This window comes from Maniola jurtina, chromosome 21 (assembly GCF_905333055.1).
Source record: "Maniola jurtina chromosome 21, ilManJurt1.1, whole genome shotgun sequence".
In the NCBI taxonomy this organism is placed as follows: domain Eukaryota; kingdom Metazoa; phylum Arthropoda; class Insecta; order Lepidoptera; family Nymphalidae; genus Maniola; species Maniola jurtina.
This window is the reverse complement of record NC_060049.1, coordinates 10,851,865-10,866,317: the sequence shown is the minus strand read 5'-3', so window position 1 is coordinate 10,866,317 and position 14,453 is coordinate 10,851,865. Positions and strand designations below refer to the sequence as shown.

The 14,453-nt window shown below is 36.7% G+C and overlaps 2 protein-coding genes across 12 annotated transcripts in view; one reads left to right on the top strand and one right to left on the bottom strand.

Annotated features, from left to right (window-relative positions):
- Positions 1-14,453, bottom strand: part of LOC123876254 (neurobeachin) — a 507,523-nt gene that overhangs the window by 97,484 nt on the left and 395,586 nt on the right. The window lies entirely within an intron of this gene.
- On the top strand, positions 2,953-4,526 carry LOC123876262 (protein mab-21). Its single transcript, XM_045922471.1, has one exon. The coding sequence runs from the start codon at positions 3,011-3,013 to the stop codon at positions 4,106-4,108; it is 1,098 nt and encodes a 365-aa protein (XP_045778427.1). The 5' UTR covers positions 2,953-3,010; the 3' UTR covers positions 4,109-4,526.

Here is a 14,453-nt window from a genome sequence, read left to right as displayed (position 1 = left end):
CAACAGTTTAACCGATTCTGACGGGTACAGAGTTAGCTTATATCCCGGGGACGTACATAGGCTACTTTTTATACCGGATAATTAAAGAGTTCCCACGGGATTCCCAAAAACCCATCCGCTGAACCGATTTGTATGAAATTTGGTACCGTGGTACCTTGCGTCCCTGTTATTGACAAAAGCAACTTTTTATCTCGGAAAATCAAACAGTTCCCACGGGATCTTTAAAAACCTAAATCCACGCAGACGAAGTCGCGGGCATCCTCTAGTAAATTATATATCACTCGCTTTAACGGTGAAGGAAAACGTCGTGAGGAAACCTGCATATTGTCAGAGAGTTCTTAGTTCTCCATAATGTTCTCAAAGGTGTGTGAAGTCAGCCAATCCGCACGTTGGCCAGCGTGGTGGACTATGGCCAAACCCTTCTCATACTGAGAGGACACCCGTACTCGGTAGTGAGCCAGCGATGAGTTGACCACGATGATGATGATGATGAATAGAACATAGATGGCCAAAACGAATTTGGTGGAGTACCTAAGTACCTAGTAGCTACTATTTTATATGAGGCAAAAAAGATTGGCGTCACTTGGGGCGAGTAGAAACCTAAGGTATCCGATACCTACATCGGCTTGGAGAATACTTAGGCATACTTACCTAGTGTCTGCCCTCTGATCCGAAGGGGAGACATAGAATTTAATGATGAACAGAAATGGTACCTATTTAATGAACCTAACTAATACCGGGACAGTATGTCGTCAGGTTTTAGCAACTCACTCTCAAAGGCTGTTTTTCCGACAGAGGAACCAAATGCGGCATTGATTTTTCCACTCGGAAGTACCTACTTAGGTACTTAGTAGGAAAAATTAATTTTGCGCCTTTAAGCACCAGCATCATCTCAATCTATAGAATCTCACTAAGTACCTACATAGGTACCTACCTACTGTGCACAGATCTCTTCTCCAAATGAGAAACGTTTTAGGCTATTAATGAACCGCGCTGGCCAAGTGCAAATTCTTCACACATCGTCAAAGACTTCATGTAGGTATAGGTACATACTTTACTTGGGTACATAAGTACTTTTGAGAACATTATGGAATATTCTAGGCACGCAGGTTTCCTCACGTTTTCTTTCAGCGTTGCAAGTGATATTTAATTTACCTAATTAGGTATTAGCGTGCAGCTCTGTGACATCGACACATGCCAATGTCTCGATGTCACATTGTGTTGTTCTGGGACAAAATAAAACCACCTTGACAGAAATGGTTCGAAAGTAGGTAGGTACAAAATAAACATCTAACTCTCTAACTGTAGTAACTGTAGTAGTGTTGTATCACTTATAATACACATCCGCTTCGACAAGACCACTTCACCACTTCTATAAATATTCTGAGTTTTGTGGTAAAGAAAAACGATACTACAGGGCAAGTTGATATAAACACAAGTCGGTGTTATTTTTCCTTTTCTACGTGGAGAATCGACTAAGCGTAAAGGTAAGAAATGGTTACCTACTGAATAGATTAGTAGATAGGTAGGTACCTACCTAACTAAGTATACATAGGTATACACATAATAGGTACTATCTTCCATACATACTTATAAAACAGTTCCGTGACTGATTTACTGACTGACAAATGACAACGTATAAAGTAGTCCTAAACCTATGGACCTGGTTGGACCCATGGATGGTTTGAAATTTGGAGGGCATATTACTCCTTAAATAAGCTAGAAATGCATTAAGGAATGTTTTTTAAATCCTAGGGAAATTCTTTTAAAATCTAAATCCACTCAAACGAAGTTGCTAATCTAATTCGCTACTTTATGGACCACTCTACACAATTGCTTAAATATATTGAAGAAACTATATGTTCTCTATAGGTAGATAGGTATGGTAAATCCTATCTAGTGTGAGTAGGTAAATATCTTACCCATTAGGAGCTACTTACCTACCCACAGGACTAATTTTTGCCTAAGTACCTACCATAAAAAATCTACTTAGTGAGAATTAATACCTAGTTCAAAAATATCCATAAAAATATAACTGGCCAAATATTTCAATTAATTATCATTTATTATGCATTCCAAAATGGTAATTAAAAAGTAGTCCTGTAAAGATTTTTTTAACTAAATTATTCATAGACAAAATTATTAAGATGGTAGGTACGAGTAAGTATTTACTAAGATTCTATGTAGGTAGGTACTTACCTACATAATATCTAAATTAAAATTACATATTCACACATACCTACCTATTACCTAGGTTCTATTTTATAGAGTTATTAATTTACTTTAAAAAAATATATAAATTAAACATCTTCTTTAAATAAAGCACTTAGGTAGGTACCAACAAAGTAGCTACGCATGGAGGTAATTAACTAAATATTCGATTTAATAGGTGCAGGTAGGTATACCTATCATACATAACGAACATGAACATACGGCATTCCTCAGCCTGCGTGCTAGGGGTCCGCTATATCTAAATAATCTAAATATGGATAATTTTACAACAAATTACACTACAAACCATCTGATATCAAAATTTCCAGCAGCATCGAATTAAATTAGCCGTCATAATTAAAAATTATGAGAAAAAAAAACACGACGAAGATGTTGCAATTAATAGCGTCGAGCTCGTTGGGCTACCGAATTAACGAGGATCGTTCTAAACCGATCATGTAATTACTTCACCTCACTTCGCCTCGCATAGAATACCTACGGCTACGAGTGTCTACGCAAGGCGGGGCCTGCGATCGATCAATACCGTTGCCAACGGAGTATACACAGCTAGGCTGTACACAAAATATCGCTGCCCCTTTCCAACAAAAGAACAAAGCTCCACGTGCGAGTGAGAAACGGAGCCCTCCGTTCATTCGTTACACACGGATTCCTTCCTTATGGGCGTATACCGTCCATCAGCACACGGTAGCTCGAAAAGGCTCAGTCTCAAAGCGTCAGCGTACCGTGCGCTTGCGTGTAGCGCCGCCGGACCATGCGAAGGTGAAGGCACCCTGCCACCATGCTCGTGCCACCTGAAATGATGGCGGCCCAATCCAAGCTAGTGTACCAGATGAACAAGTACTACAACGAACGAGTCGCCAACAGGAAGGCACAAATCGCCAAAACCATCCACGAAGTATGCAGGATAGTCCAGGATGTGCTAAAGGAAGTGGAGTTGCAAGAACCGAGGTTTATATCCTCATTGACGGATTACAATGGCCGCTTCGACGGTCTGGAGGTCGTGTCGCCTCATGAGTTTGAAATCATCATCTATCTTAACCAAATGGGTGTGCTGAATTTCGTCGACGACGGATCTCTACCAGGCTGCGCCGTGTTGAAACTCAGCGACGGCAGAAAGCGATCCATGTCACTGTGGGTGGAATTCATTACGGCTTCAGGATACCTATCTGCGAGGAAAATAAGGTCCCGATTTCAAACGTTAGTCGCCCAAGCGTGTGACAAGTGCTCGTACCGGGATTGTGTGAAGATGATCGCTGAAACTACAGAAGTGAAACTGCGTATCCGGGAACGTTATATTGTGCAAATCACGCCAGCTTTCAAATGCGCAGGGCTATGGCCTAGGTCCGCTGCGCACTGGCCTTTACCCACAATTCCGTGGCCGCACCCCAACATCGTGGCTGAAGTGAAAACGGAAGGTTTTGACTTGCTTTCGAAGGAGTGTTTAACGTTGCAAGGGAAGAATTCTGCTATGGAAGGAGACGCGTGGGTGCTAAGTTTCTTCGAGGCTGAGAACCGTTTACTCCAAGGCGGCTGCCGGAAAAAGTGCTTGAGTATCCTCAAAACGATCAGAGACAGACATTTAGATCTGCCCGGGAACCCGGTGACTTGTTATCACATGAAGACGCTGTTATTGTATGAGTGTGAGAAGCATCCTCGAGAACACGAGTGGGACGAGGGCGCTATAGGGGACCGGATAAATGGAATATTCCTTCAATTGATCTCTTCGCTTCAATGCCGCAGGTGTCCACACTACTTCCTCCCCCACGTGGATTTGTTCAAAGGAAAGTCTCCAACGGCTATGGAAAACGCTGCAAAGCAAGTGTGGCGCTTGACGAGAGAAATGCTCACAAATTCGCGAGCTTTCGAAAAGCTGTGAACTCAGTAGAAGATAGCTTGTGAAGTGAGTGAACTAGTGATGTACCGCTAAGTTAATCCCCAAGTCATATTAGTCGTTTATTCGGATTAGATCATGTGCGCTTCTAATAAGAAAAGCGTGTGCGGTAGGTCTTTTAAAAGTGACTTTTTCGAAATCATACCTAGTTCGTGTCGAATATTCCATAAGGATCGGACAGACTGTAAGTAGACGTGATATGTACTACTAACACACTAGGTCCTTTCGTATTATTTGTGATATACTGTAAATAGCTTACTTATGTAATTGTTGTACAATTTTAGTGATATTTATTTTGACGAAAAAAAAAATTAAGCGAAAGTTCGTGTATTTATTTGACTGAAACTTTTAAAGTAGGTGTATAATCTAAATATATTATAATAATAAACAATTTTCAAACCTAAACCTTCTCTTTTTTATTATATTTCTATGAAAAATTACCAACTGCAATGTTTGCTCTCATAGTCTAACCTTTTTCGAACCGTCCTGTTGCTTGACTAGACCTACATAGTCTCCTTTTATTCAGTGAAATTGAATTCCAACGTTTCTAAAGCTAGAAACATTCTATATTGTTATGTACGTAGAACATGTATATAAATTAAAGGAAACTTGACTTGCAAAGTTTTGTAGCGCTGTTCTTGTAGTTTTTAGATTAGTTTAGATTCACTATAAAATTCGCACGGCGCGACCGACAAAAACGCGGTCTACCGCGTAGGCCTATTCCTGAGTAAAATTTTCAATCATCTTTTTAAAAGATTGCCAAATGATTATATTATCTAATTTTCTACTTATTGAGCACATCACTAACGTTATTGACTCATCTTCATGCTTGTTGATAGTAAAGTTCACAAATAGGTAGCTTAGGTAAGAAGATATTATGCAAAACCAAATTCAATTTTGTGTTTAGGTAAATGGTAGTTAAAATACGAAGTTCACACGGACTTCGAAGACTTCTACCTATCCATATTATTCCATATACATTATTATAAAACATCGGAATAAGCGCGATTGCCTAGACTAGATACCCAAGTTTTACGTAGCAGGAAAGGCGATTCACATAGGAAAGGACTCCAGCATGTAAACCCGCGTGGATTGCTGGAGCCAACGATTGTCAGGTATAATTTTTTTTTGTTGTAACTTTTAACGTTGGATAGTAAAAAAAAAAATATCAGTTCGTATCAGAAGTGTTGACAAAAATGCTTCGTGCGAGTTAATTTGAATTAAAGGATATTAAACTGTTTAAAGAAATATACAAGAATAGTCGTATCACAATCTATCAACGAACTAAATCAAATATACATGAAGATATTATAGTATAGTAAAACTAGAATTACAGGAGAACTCAAAAATCTACTAACAAACTTGTAGGTAGGTATAGGTAGTCCTTACATTTTGTAAACCAGAATAGAAATGCAGCAAAGGGGCAAAGGTATGTGAGTGCTGGTATCACAGCGACGCAACACGTAGGTATCATATTACCAGATCATATTTCATAAGGCTCGAGATCGTAGGCCCGTCCGAGCTGAGATCATGCCGCTACACGGGCTATAAAATACATTTGAATTAATCACCTTGCTCATTATATTCTCCAGATATTATTTTAAACTTGTTATAGTTTGTCTGTACACCTATTTGTGCACCACATAAGAAGTAACAGACCGATTGAGACAACACTTTTGGGGTCAGAAAGCACACGTCTTGACCAAAACTAGCCCACTATAAAAGATGATGAATCTTGAACCCAATTTTAAGCGTTTTTATTGTCCCCGAGACAGGGATTGCGAAACTCCCGACTTAATTTGTCGAGGGCTCGTTCTCAGATCAGGGCGCGTTCGGAACCCGTGTAGCTTTAGTTTGAAGTTGACGTTAAATTATCACAAAATTAGCTACACCTATTTGATTTTTAAAAAGTGTACATAGTTAGCGTACCTATTCTGAAACACAAATGAATTTGTTTTGATTTTAAACTGTTGTGAAGCTTTGTGAGATACTTAGAGGGTCTCGTATTTCGCGCACATAAATAAATAGTTTCATAAATCGCGGGCAATATAGTTCACGACTGCGATTCGCAAGCAATGAATAAAGCGGGATATGCTCTAATATTTGAATTCATCACTACCTTCTCGATGGAGGTAAATATCCCGAGGTAAATCAACTATACCGGCAAAGCCATAATCGTCATCTATCTGACAACAACGTCACCCTTGTCTTACAAGCGGAAATCTCTGTCGCTCTTTGCCTCATCTCTCTTTGGTCGTATCGGATAGCTGTTTCACTGGGCTATGAGAATGAAGAATTAATAGAGTCACACATTAGGACACTATAATATTATCTCCAGTTGGCTAATTACTATTAAGAATGACTGTCGACTGTTGGGAAAAACTAAATATTTTATTCTGTGCGGAAGCGGGCCCAGGAAGAGAAGAAGCAATGAACTTTTGAAGCTATCAAAATCTGCATAAACAGCATCGATTTCGATTGCTTGAAATAAGGACCAAAACCTTTAGTTAAATTCCACGTAAATTGAAGTAAAACCCACTCGGCATAGGCACAACGACGCGGACGCCCTGATTCAAGGACTCGAAACGATTTTCGAAAATCAACGAAAAAATAAGAGGACATTTAAATGAAGTAAGCGAACCAAATACGCGATACAATTAAATGCGTCCGCATAAACTGTACGCTGGGCGCAAAAGGTTTTCTCGACTCCTCAAATACACTTCCAAGTGTTTAAAGGTCTGATACGAAGGCCTTAGTGTAGGTTCTGTTTTAGGGAGGTTCTGTAAGCTAACTTGCCACGAGCGTTGGCGTAAATATTTTGTATAGCTGGAGTTATTATAACTCAGGTAACATTTTTTTTTAATTTAAAACAAGAAAGTTTAAAGTTTTTAAAATAAAATTCCATTTTGCACAGGAAATAGGAATTTTCTCATATAATGATTCGTAACTTTATTAATTAAGTATATTTATAATATGAATCTTTTAAGATTTGATCTTCCTAAATAAATTAAGGGTAGGTATCTACTAAACTCAATTAACAAGTCAATTTAAATTCAATTTTATGCAATTTAATTAGCACCAATGTGAAACTTACAAGCTTTTAGCTCCAGGCTCCAGTAGATAGGTACATAGTTATGTATAGTTCGCGCCAGGTTGACGTAGCAATCGGTGTGGGAACGCCCCGTACAGTCCCTGCGCTATTTGTCGGTAAAATTAACTAATCGTTGTCAAATTTTAGGTTCAAATAGGCTAAGTAAGGGCTATATGTATAACGTCAAGAAAAATTTCACCATTACAGTTTTAGACGGACGAAGCTGTGTGGCTCTCTGTACGCCGAAGCGACCATTCCGTCGGGCATCGCCGCCTACACGCCTTGTTTTTAGCTTTTGTCCTAAAATTTATGGGCAATTGGTGTAAAAACGTTATAGGACCAAGATATTATTTTCATTACGTTTCAAGTTTAAACAAACACAGAGCAAGGATATTACGGTAGGGGGACAGTTATTTTGTACGAAATAATATATTGAGTTGAATCGCCAAGAATGTGCAGCCTACTCGAACATTTTTGTATTGAATAGGTAAGTACAACGCATTCAAGTCAATGTTCGTAGAATACATAAAGATGATTTCGGAATACACACATATTAAATATAATATGACAGTTTGCCATAGAAAATAGTTATTTATTATTTTTATATAGATAAAGATGCCAATGTTAGTAATGACTTAAAATATAAAGATAGAGGCCTACTTTTGATAAGTTTCTTCCACGGTTGATAAGAAAATGACTCATATCATTCAACGGGCTGGTGCAACGATGCTGGCTTATTTTAAGAGGGCTCTATCCGTCACTCGATTCCACTCGTTTCATACTATCGTAGTTCCAATTTCATTTGAATACTAAGCAACCTAAGTCCATGAAATTTTGTAGACATATTCTAGAAACTAATGTCAATGTCTGTGGTTTTCCAGATTTCTGTTAAAATATTCGGTTTCAAAGTTACGCGGTCTTAAAAATTTTCATACAAATCTTGGAGCCCCTGTAATTTTAAAACTACATATTTTTAGAAAAATCTAAAACACCACAGACACAGATATTAGTTTCTAGAATATGTCTGCAAAATTTCATGTTCTTCAAGCCCTGTTAATGTTGGGATATAACTCCGATTGATACCTAGAAGTTATTGAATTGATTGATCGATTGAATTCAGAAGTTATTGATTGACTATACAACGAAATTTTAATCAACATCATAACAATTAGATAGGCGTCATGTCACTTACTTAAGTACTCGTAAATTAAATTCATTTTAAAGCCTTCATACCTACATAGATTTTCAAGAAAGGTCTTAATGATAAATAGTCAAGACTCGTAATTGTTAAAATGAAAATTTCTTTAGGACGGTTGGGAAATTTTAGTACCTATGTGTGTGAAGTTTTTACTTCAACGTTGCATTACCGACATGCTAATAATGTTAATAGCGGTTGGAGTGCCGATGATATGTAAAAGATATTTTGTGTGATGATAATATATATAATAATAATATGATATCTAAGTTTAATTCACAAATAATGAAATCTTAAATTTTGATTTTCTTTATAAATTAGAAAATCCAAAAAAAAAACCGCTGTTATTTTATAGTTTTTACTTCAGTCGGCAGTCCCAACTGCGAAAAAAGCAAAAATTGTAAAAATATCTATACAAAATAAAAAACAAACTCAAGGGCATTGGAATAAAAACCTACTAATAACAATAATCGAATCACCGATAAAAGTAGCCAATAAAATAAAATACACGTCCACGGGTGAACACGTTCAAGATGTGGACTTATCTCAAAATACGTCGTGAACCGCATCTCTTGTATTTAATAGGTTCCTAGAATGTAATTTTATGGTTTTCTAGAGTTTAATTTTATCTGAATGAGGCCACTTGTTGAAAATTAACAGTCAGTTAAGGTTCTTTTAGATAAGAGAGCGTTTAATATAGGTTTGGTATGGTTTGGATTGGTTAAGTAAGAAATAAACATAATATTATACTTACTTACATACATAATGTTAGTAGTTTTGATTTCTGTTATTATGAAAACTGTTTGATATTACTTACATTTTTTTTAAACACGCTTTAGAAAATGTGGAAGGTACGATTATGCTTAAACCACTGTATCGTCGAAATAAATAATTAAAAACTTCAGAGAATTCAGGTGTTACTATGCTAGAATGCCATATTACGATATGATTACGATATATTGAAATGTCATTGGGGAAAATAGTTATACCTAACTCTAATTTCTTATCAGCAAGGAACTTCCTTCTTTTTAGCAAACTTTTACAGAAATAAAACCTTTTTATTCTTGTTCTGTTATTTCGTTTCCCTAACACATTATTAGGTAGAACCTTAAAGATTAGAAATAATTAACCAGTTAAAAGCCAATTAGGCTTTGATATTTCATCCATTCAATTTTTGGTGGCCCCTAAACACCAAATATATTACCTATCCTAATAATTTTACGAAAGGCGAATAAATGATTTAGAAATTGAACCAAAACTTTGTTGTCTTGCAGAATATCGAGGTAATAAAAGTCAGTCAAGTGCAAGTCAGACTAGTACAGGAAGGGTTGCGTACCATCGTACAAGAAATAATACTTTTTAATATTTTTTTTTAATTTTCAAGTGACAATTTTTAAATTTTTAGTATTTGTTGTAATAGTAGCAATAGAAATACATATTCTATGAAAAACTCAGGTCTCTACCTATCACGGTTCACGGCTTAAACGTTAAAGTATTTTAGTCTTAATGAACTGTTTTAAGAACATGAAAATTTATCTATTCCTTTAAGGCTCTGACCCTTTTGCACTATTTATCTTATTTTAATTACAGCATTTTACTAACATCATAAGCAACTAGCAACTAAAACGCGACAGGAGCTAATCATCCATTAAAAATTTACACTAAAAGAGCATTTAATAATCCATCCATACAAATAAATAATAAACTTAATGCGATGGGCGGACGTATGTTTAAAGAATTGAATAGTACACAAATTATCCTCGTAATGAGGAGGCGAAACGGGGCGTGGGGCCAACATCACAACATCCTCAAAAAATGGGGCCAGTGAAAATAAATAACCCAATCAAGTGCGAGTCAGGCTCGCACACAAAAGGCTCCGTACTATTTTACAAGAAATAGCACTTTTATTTATCTATAAATTTTCATTTTCAAATTTTTATTTGTGATAACGGCGGTAACGGTAACACATTCAGTTAAAATTTCAGCCCTCTACCTATTACAGTTCATGAGATAGAGTCCGCTGACAGACGGACGGACGGATAGCGGAGACTTGGTAACAGGGTCCCGCTGGTACCCTTCGGGGACGGAACCCTAAAAATCAAACCGCGGACTGTATATTTTTGTTTTTTCAAATAGATGCGGTTATGGTCTGGTATTAAAGAACTGCCTTCTGTTTTTCTTTCTAATACGATAGGAAAATTAAAATAGGTATACAAGGTAACGGCGGTAACGGTAACACATTCAGTTACAACCCTCTACCTATTACAGTTCATGAGATACAGTCCGCTGACAGACGGACGGACGGATAGCGGAGACTTAGTAACAGGGTCCCGCTGGTACCCTTCGGGGACGGAACCCTAAAAAGCATACCGCGGACTGTATATATTTTTTTTTCAAATAGATGCGGTTATGGTCTGGTGTTAAAGAACTGCCTTCTGTTTTTCTTTCTAATACGATAGGAAAATTAAAATAGGTAGGTATACAAGGTAGGTGTGCTGGCTTTTATAAGATGTTAGGTTACGTTTTATTATTTTACTCTCACGGAGTTCAAAATCCAGTAGCAGGCGCGACTAATCAAATATTCAAACAATATCGCCTATTATGTCCTTAATTGTAGATACATTAGTATGCGGCGTTGCATTGGGACGGTCGGTGGCGCCAGCACAGTCATATTTCAAAGCTTTTCCAAAATAATATACCGTTATCATACGCGATAGTAACGCAAACGTGACACTTGTATCGTATATCTAATGATTGTAGTTGTGTTGAATATAATATAGAGCCTCAATAACTCAACGGTTGAGGAACGGACTATGAATTCCGAAAGGTACGAGTAGGTGGTTCGAACCCCACCCGTTGCACTATTGTGGTACCTACTCCTAGCACAAGCTTTAGCCTTAGTTGGAGGGGAAAGGGGAGTATTAATCATAATTAGAATGGCTAACGTTCTTTAAAAGAAATGATTTCATGAAAAGAATGACTAAACTAGTTAAACAAGGATAATATTGAGCTCCTATGTATTAAAGCTCGTTAAAAACTTCTTGAAGTTTGTTTAAGGTTACTGAAATTCTTGGGGTTAAGAAAGCTACCTACCTTGATAACTTCTTTTACCTAAAAATAAGGATTTATGCTAATTGGTCAATTAAGAATGAATAAATATTCATTATATCTTTTTTTCTTACAGTTGGTTACAAAGGAAGGTAAAAATCTGTCCCTAAGCCGTACAATTAATTCTGAGGCACATAAATTCTTATAGGAAACTATAAAGTACTAGATGATGTCCGCAACTTCGTACGCCTGAAATTAGGTTTTTAGAAACTCCGTGGAAACTGTCATTTTACAGGACAATAGGTACGTTTCAGGATGCAAGCTATCTTTGAAACGTGAAAAGATAACAGATAAAGACAGAGATCTGCTAACTAATCCAAATTCGCAATTAAGAGAATTGAATTGAATTGACACACTTAATTTTTAACCCCCGACCTAAAAAGAAGGGTGTTATCAGTTTGGCCTGTGTATCTGTGTATCTGTCTGTGGCATCGTAGCTCCTAAACTAATGAACCGAATTTAATTTAGTTTTTTTTTTGTTTGAAAGGTGGCTTGATCGACAGCGTTCTTAGCTATCTTAATCGAAGAAAATCAGTTCAGCCATTTGAAAGTTATCAGCTCTTTTCTAGTTTTCTTATAGAGGTTTCTGTGTCGGGGGTTTTTTAAATTTTGAGTTATAGTATGGGTAACTATGGATAATGGTTTGGCAGTTGTATTAGTACGATTATCTTAGTGTTGCCAACTTTTACAACCTTCGCAGTGAATACGGCAAATGAAAAGGATAGCGATAAGTACTTTGTGCAACTGTCGATTTAGTTTGGTTTAAGAATTAGTGCGAATTCAATCAAAATTCATAGTACAACAATTTTCACACACCATGCATTGCATAAGGTATAAGAGGACCGTCTACGGAGCGTCGAATCCGATGTAATTTGTATAATATTACAATTTGCTACATGAATTATTCAATATAGAAGCCGAGGAGCGATCTTTATTCGATTATTGGGATTTGCATACGATAGGATGCGAAACTGCGAAATGTAATGACTATTGCTTTTGGCCAATGGGCAATGAGGCTAAGTCTAAATAAATCTTAAATAGTAGATAAATTGAACTCCTTTACGAACATTAGAACGTACAAATTTCCAACCCTTCAAAGTTTAATTTTATTATATTTTCTCTGGGATTAATATTAGAAATCACGTCATAAATTGCCAGTAGGTCGCGACAATCCCCTGCAAGATAACCTTAAAGTTTAAAAGTTTATACTTTGACGTAAGATTTTTTACACATTTTTTTTTAATCCTTTATTTATAGGCTTTTACACGCACATTTTTTAATGAAATAAAATCTAAAATAAAGTAGAAAATGATCGGGTAAAGTCGGGCAGGTAGCTTTTAATACTTATAATAAGATTAATAATTAAGAATTAGTGTTATGCTTTTTAGGATTCCTTACCTCAAAAGGAAAAACGGAACCATTATAGGATCACTTTGTTGTCTGTCTGTCCGTCCGTCGTGTCTGTCAAGAAAACCTATAGGGTACTTCCCGTTGACCTATAGAATCATGTTTGGTAGATAGGTAGGTCTTATAGCACAAGTAAAGGAATAATATATCACTTATAGCACAAGTAAAGGAATAGGGTATCATATGAAAGAGCTTTACCTGTATATTCTAAAACAGATTTTTATTTATTTTTATGCATGATAGTTATTGATTAATTGTGCAAAATGTCGAAAAAAATACCCGAGTACGGAGCCCTCGATGCGCGAGTCCGTCTCGCACTTGGCTGGTTTTTTATGTTAGGAAAAGGAAGATGCACCATACTTTTGCAATCTCTAGATAAGGTTCTAGGACTTGTGAATGTCTGAATAGACATCTTTTTCTTGAAAACAACATTGAAAATTATCAAATTAGGTAACCTGACGACATTGGAGCGCACCACAAAAAATCTAGAACTTAAGAAGCGGTGACCTGTTTTACCTCAGTTGGTGTATTCTAAATACTAGAATACATTAGCCTGTCTAGACATTCAAATTATTCTAGGACTATATTTCGGGGCTACAGTTACCTTCAATGTTTCTTAATAATATTTCGTGGGCATGTAGTTTTCCTGTAGTAGGTACTTATACCAACTAAAGTAGGTAAAGAATTCTTATATTCAGTTCGTTTTAAACTAAGTAACTGTAATTAATTAATGTTCCAAAGATGTTGAAAGACTTTAGTTTCTTAGTCTCATAATACAAGAAATATGATTATTACAAGGTATGAAATAGTGCAAATTAAACTGCGCTTAAAGTTATTAAATATGAATTTTGATAAACAATACCTACCGATACTTACTACTTACCTACTTATATGTGTCGTTCTGACCGAATTTCGGCATCGGCTTCCAACGGAGAGTAGCCAAACGCAAGAGATACCTACGGCATTCCGAACCAGTGGTAGATGCTCTTGATGATTCAAAAGTACTTGTAAAACTCTAATTGAATAAAAACAAAATGAATTTGAATTTTATATGCACACAAGTGAGTACACAATTAATACAGTTGCACTTTCTATTCCTTCTGTCTCAAGTGCGATGAGGCGGCAATTCGACACGACCAGAGAAAAAGGCGCAGGACCAACAGTTTTATGTACGTACCTACTCTCTGAACTCTGAAGCAGGGGAGTATGTCTATGCCACGGCCAACTCAGATATGCTACTAAGAATTTCTTGACACAAAAAATCAATATTTTTTTTGGCCCAGCCTGAACCTCCTAGTGAAAAGGCGCCTCTAAACGACCAGGCATACGCAAAACGCAACAAAGTGTTCAAATGTTGTATTTTCCCTTGAAGGTAAGACAACACCAGAACACCGTCGGTTTATATTTTATTATTAGATATAATAACAACTCGAGCGAAAAGCGTGCCCGCCCGACCGGGTAATGCCAAATGACGTATGCAAACTTGTGGTCCCAGTACTAGCGAGGAAAACAATTAGGTATTACTGTAT

What these genes read in the sequence shown, in the direction of transcription:
- LOC123876262 (XM_045922471.1), top strand. Translation starts at nt 3,011, where the DNA reads ATGCTCGTGCCACCTGAAATGATGGCGGCCCAATCCAAGCTAGTGTAC.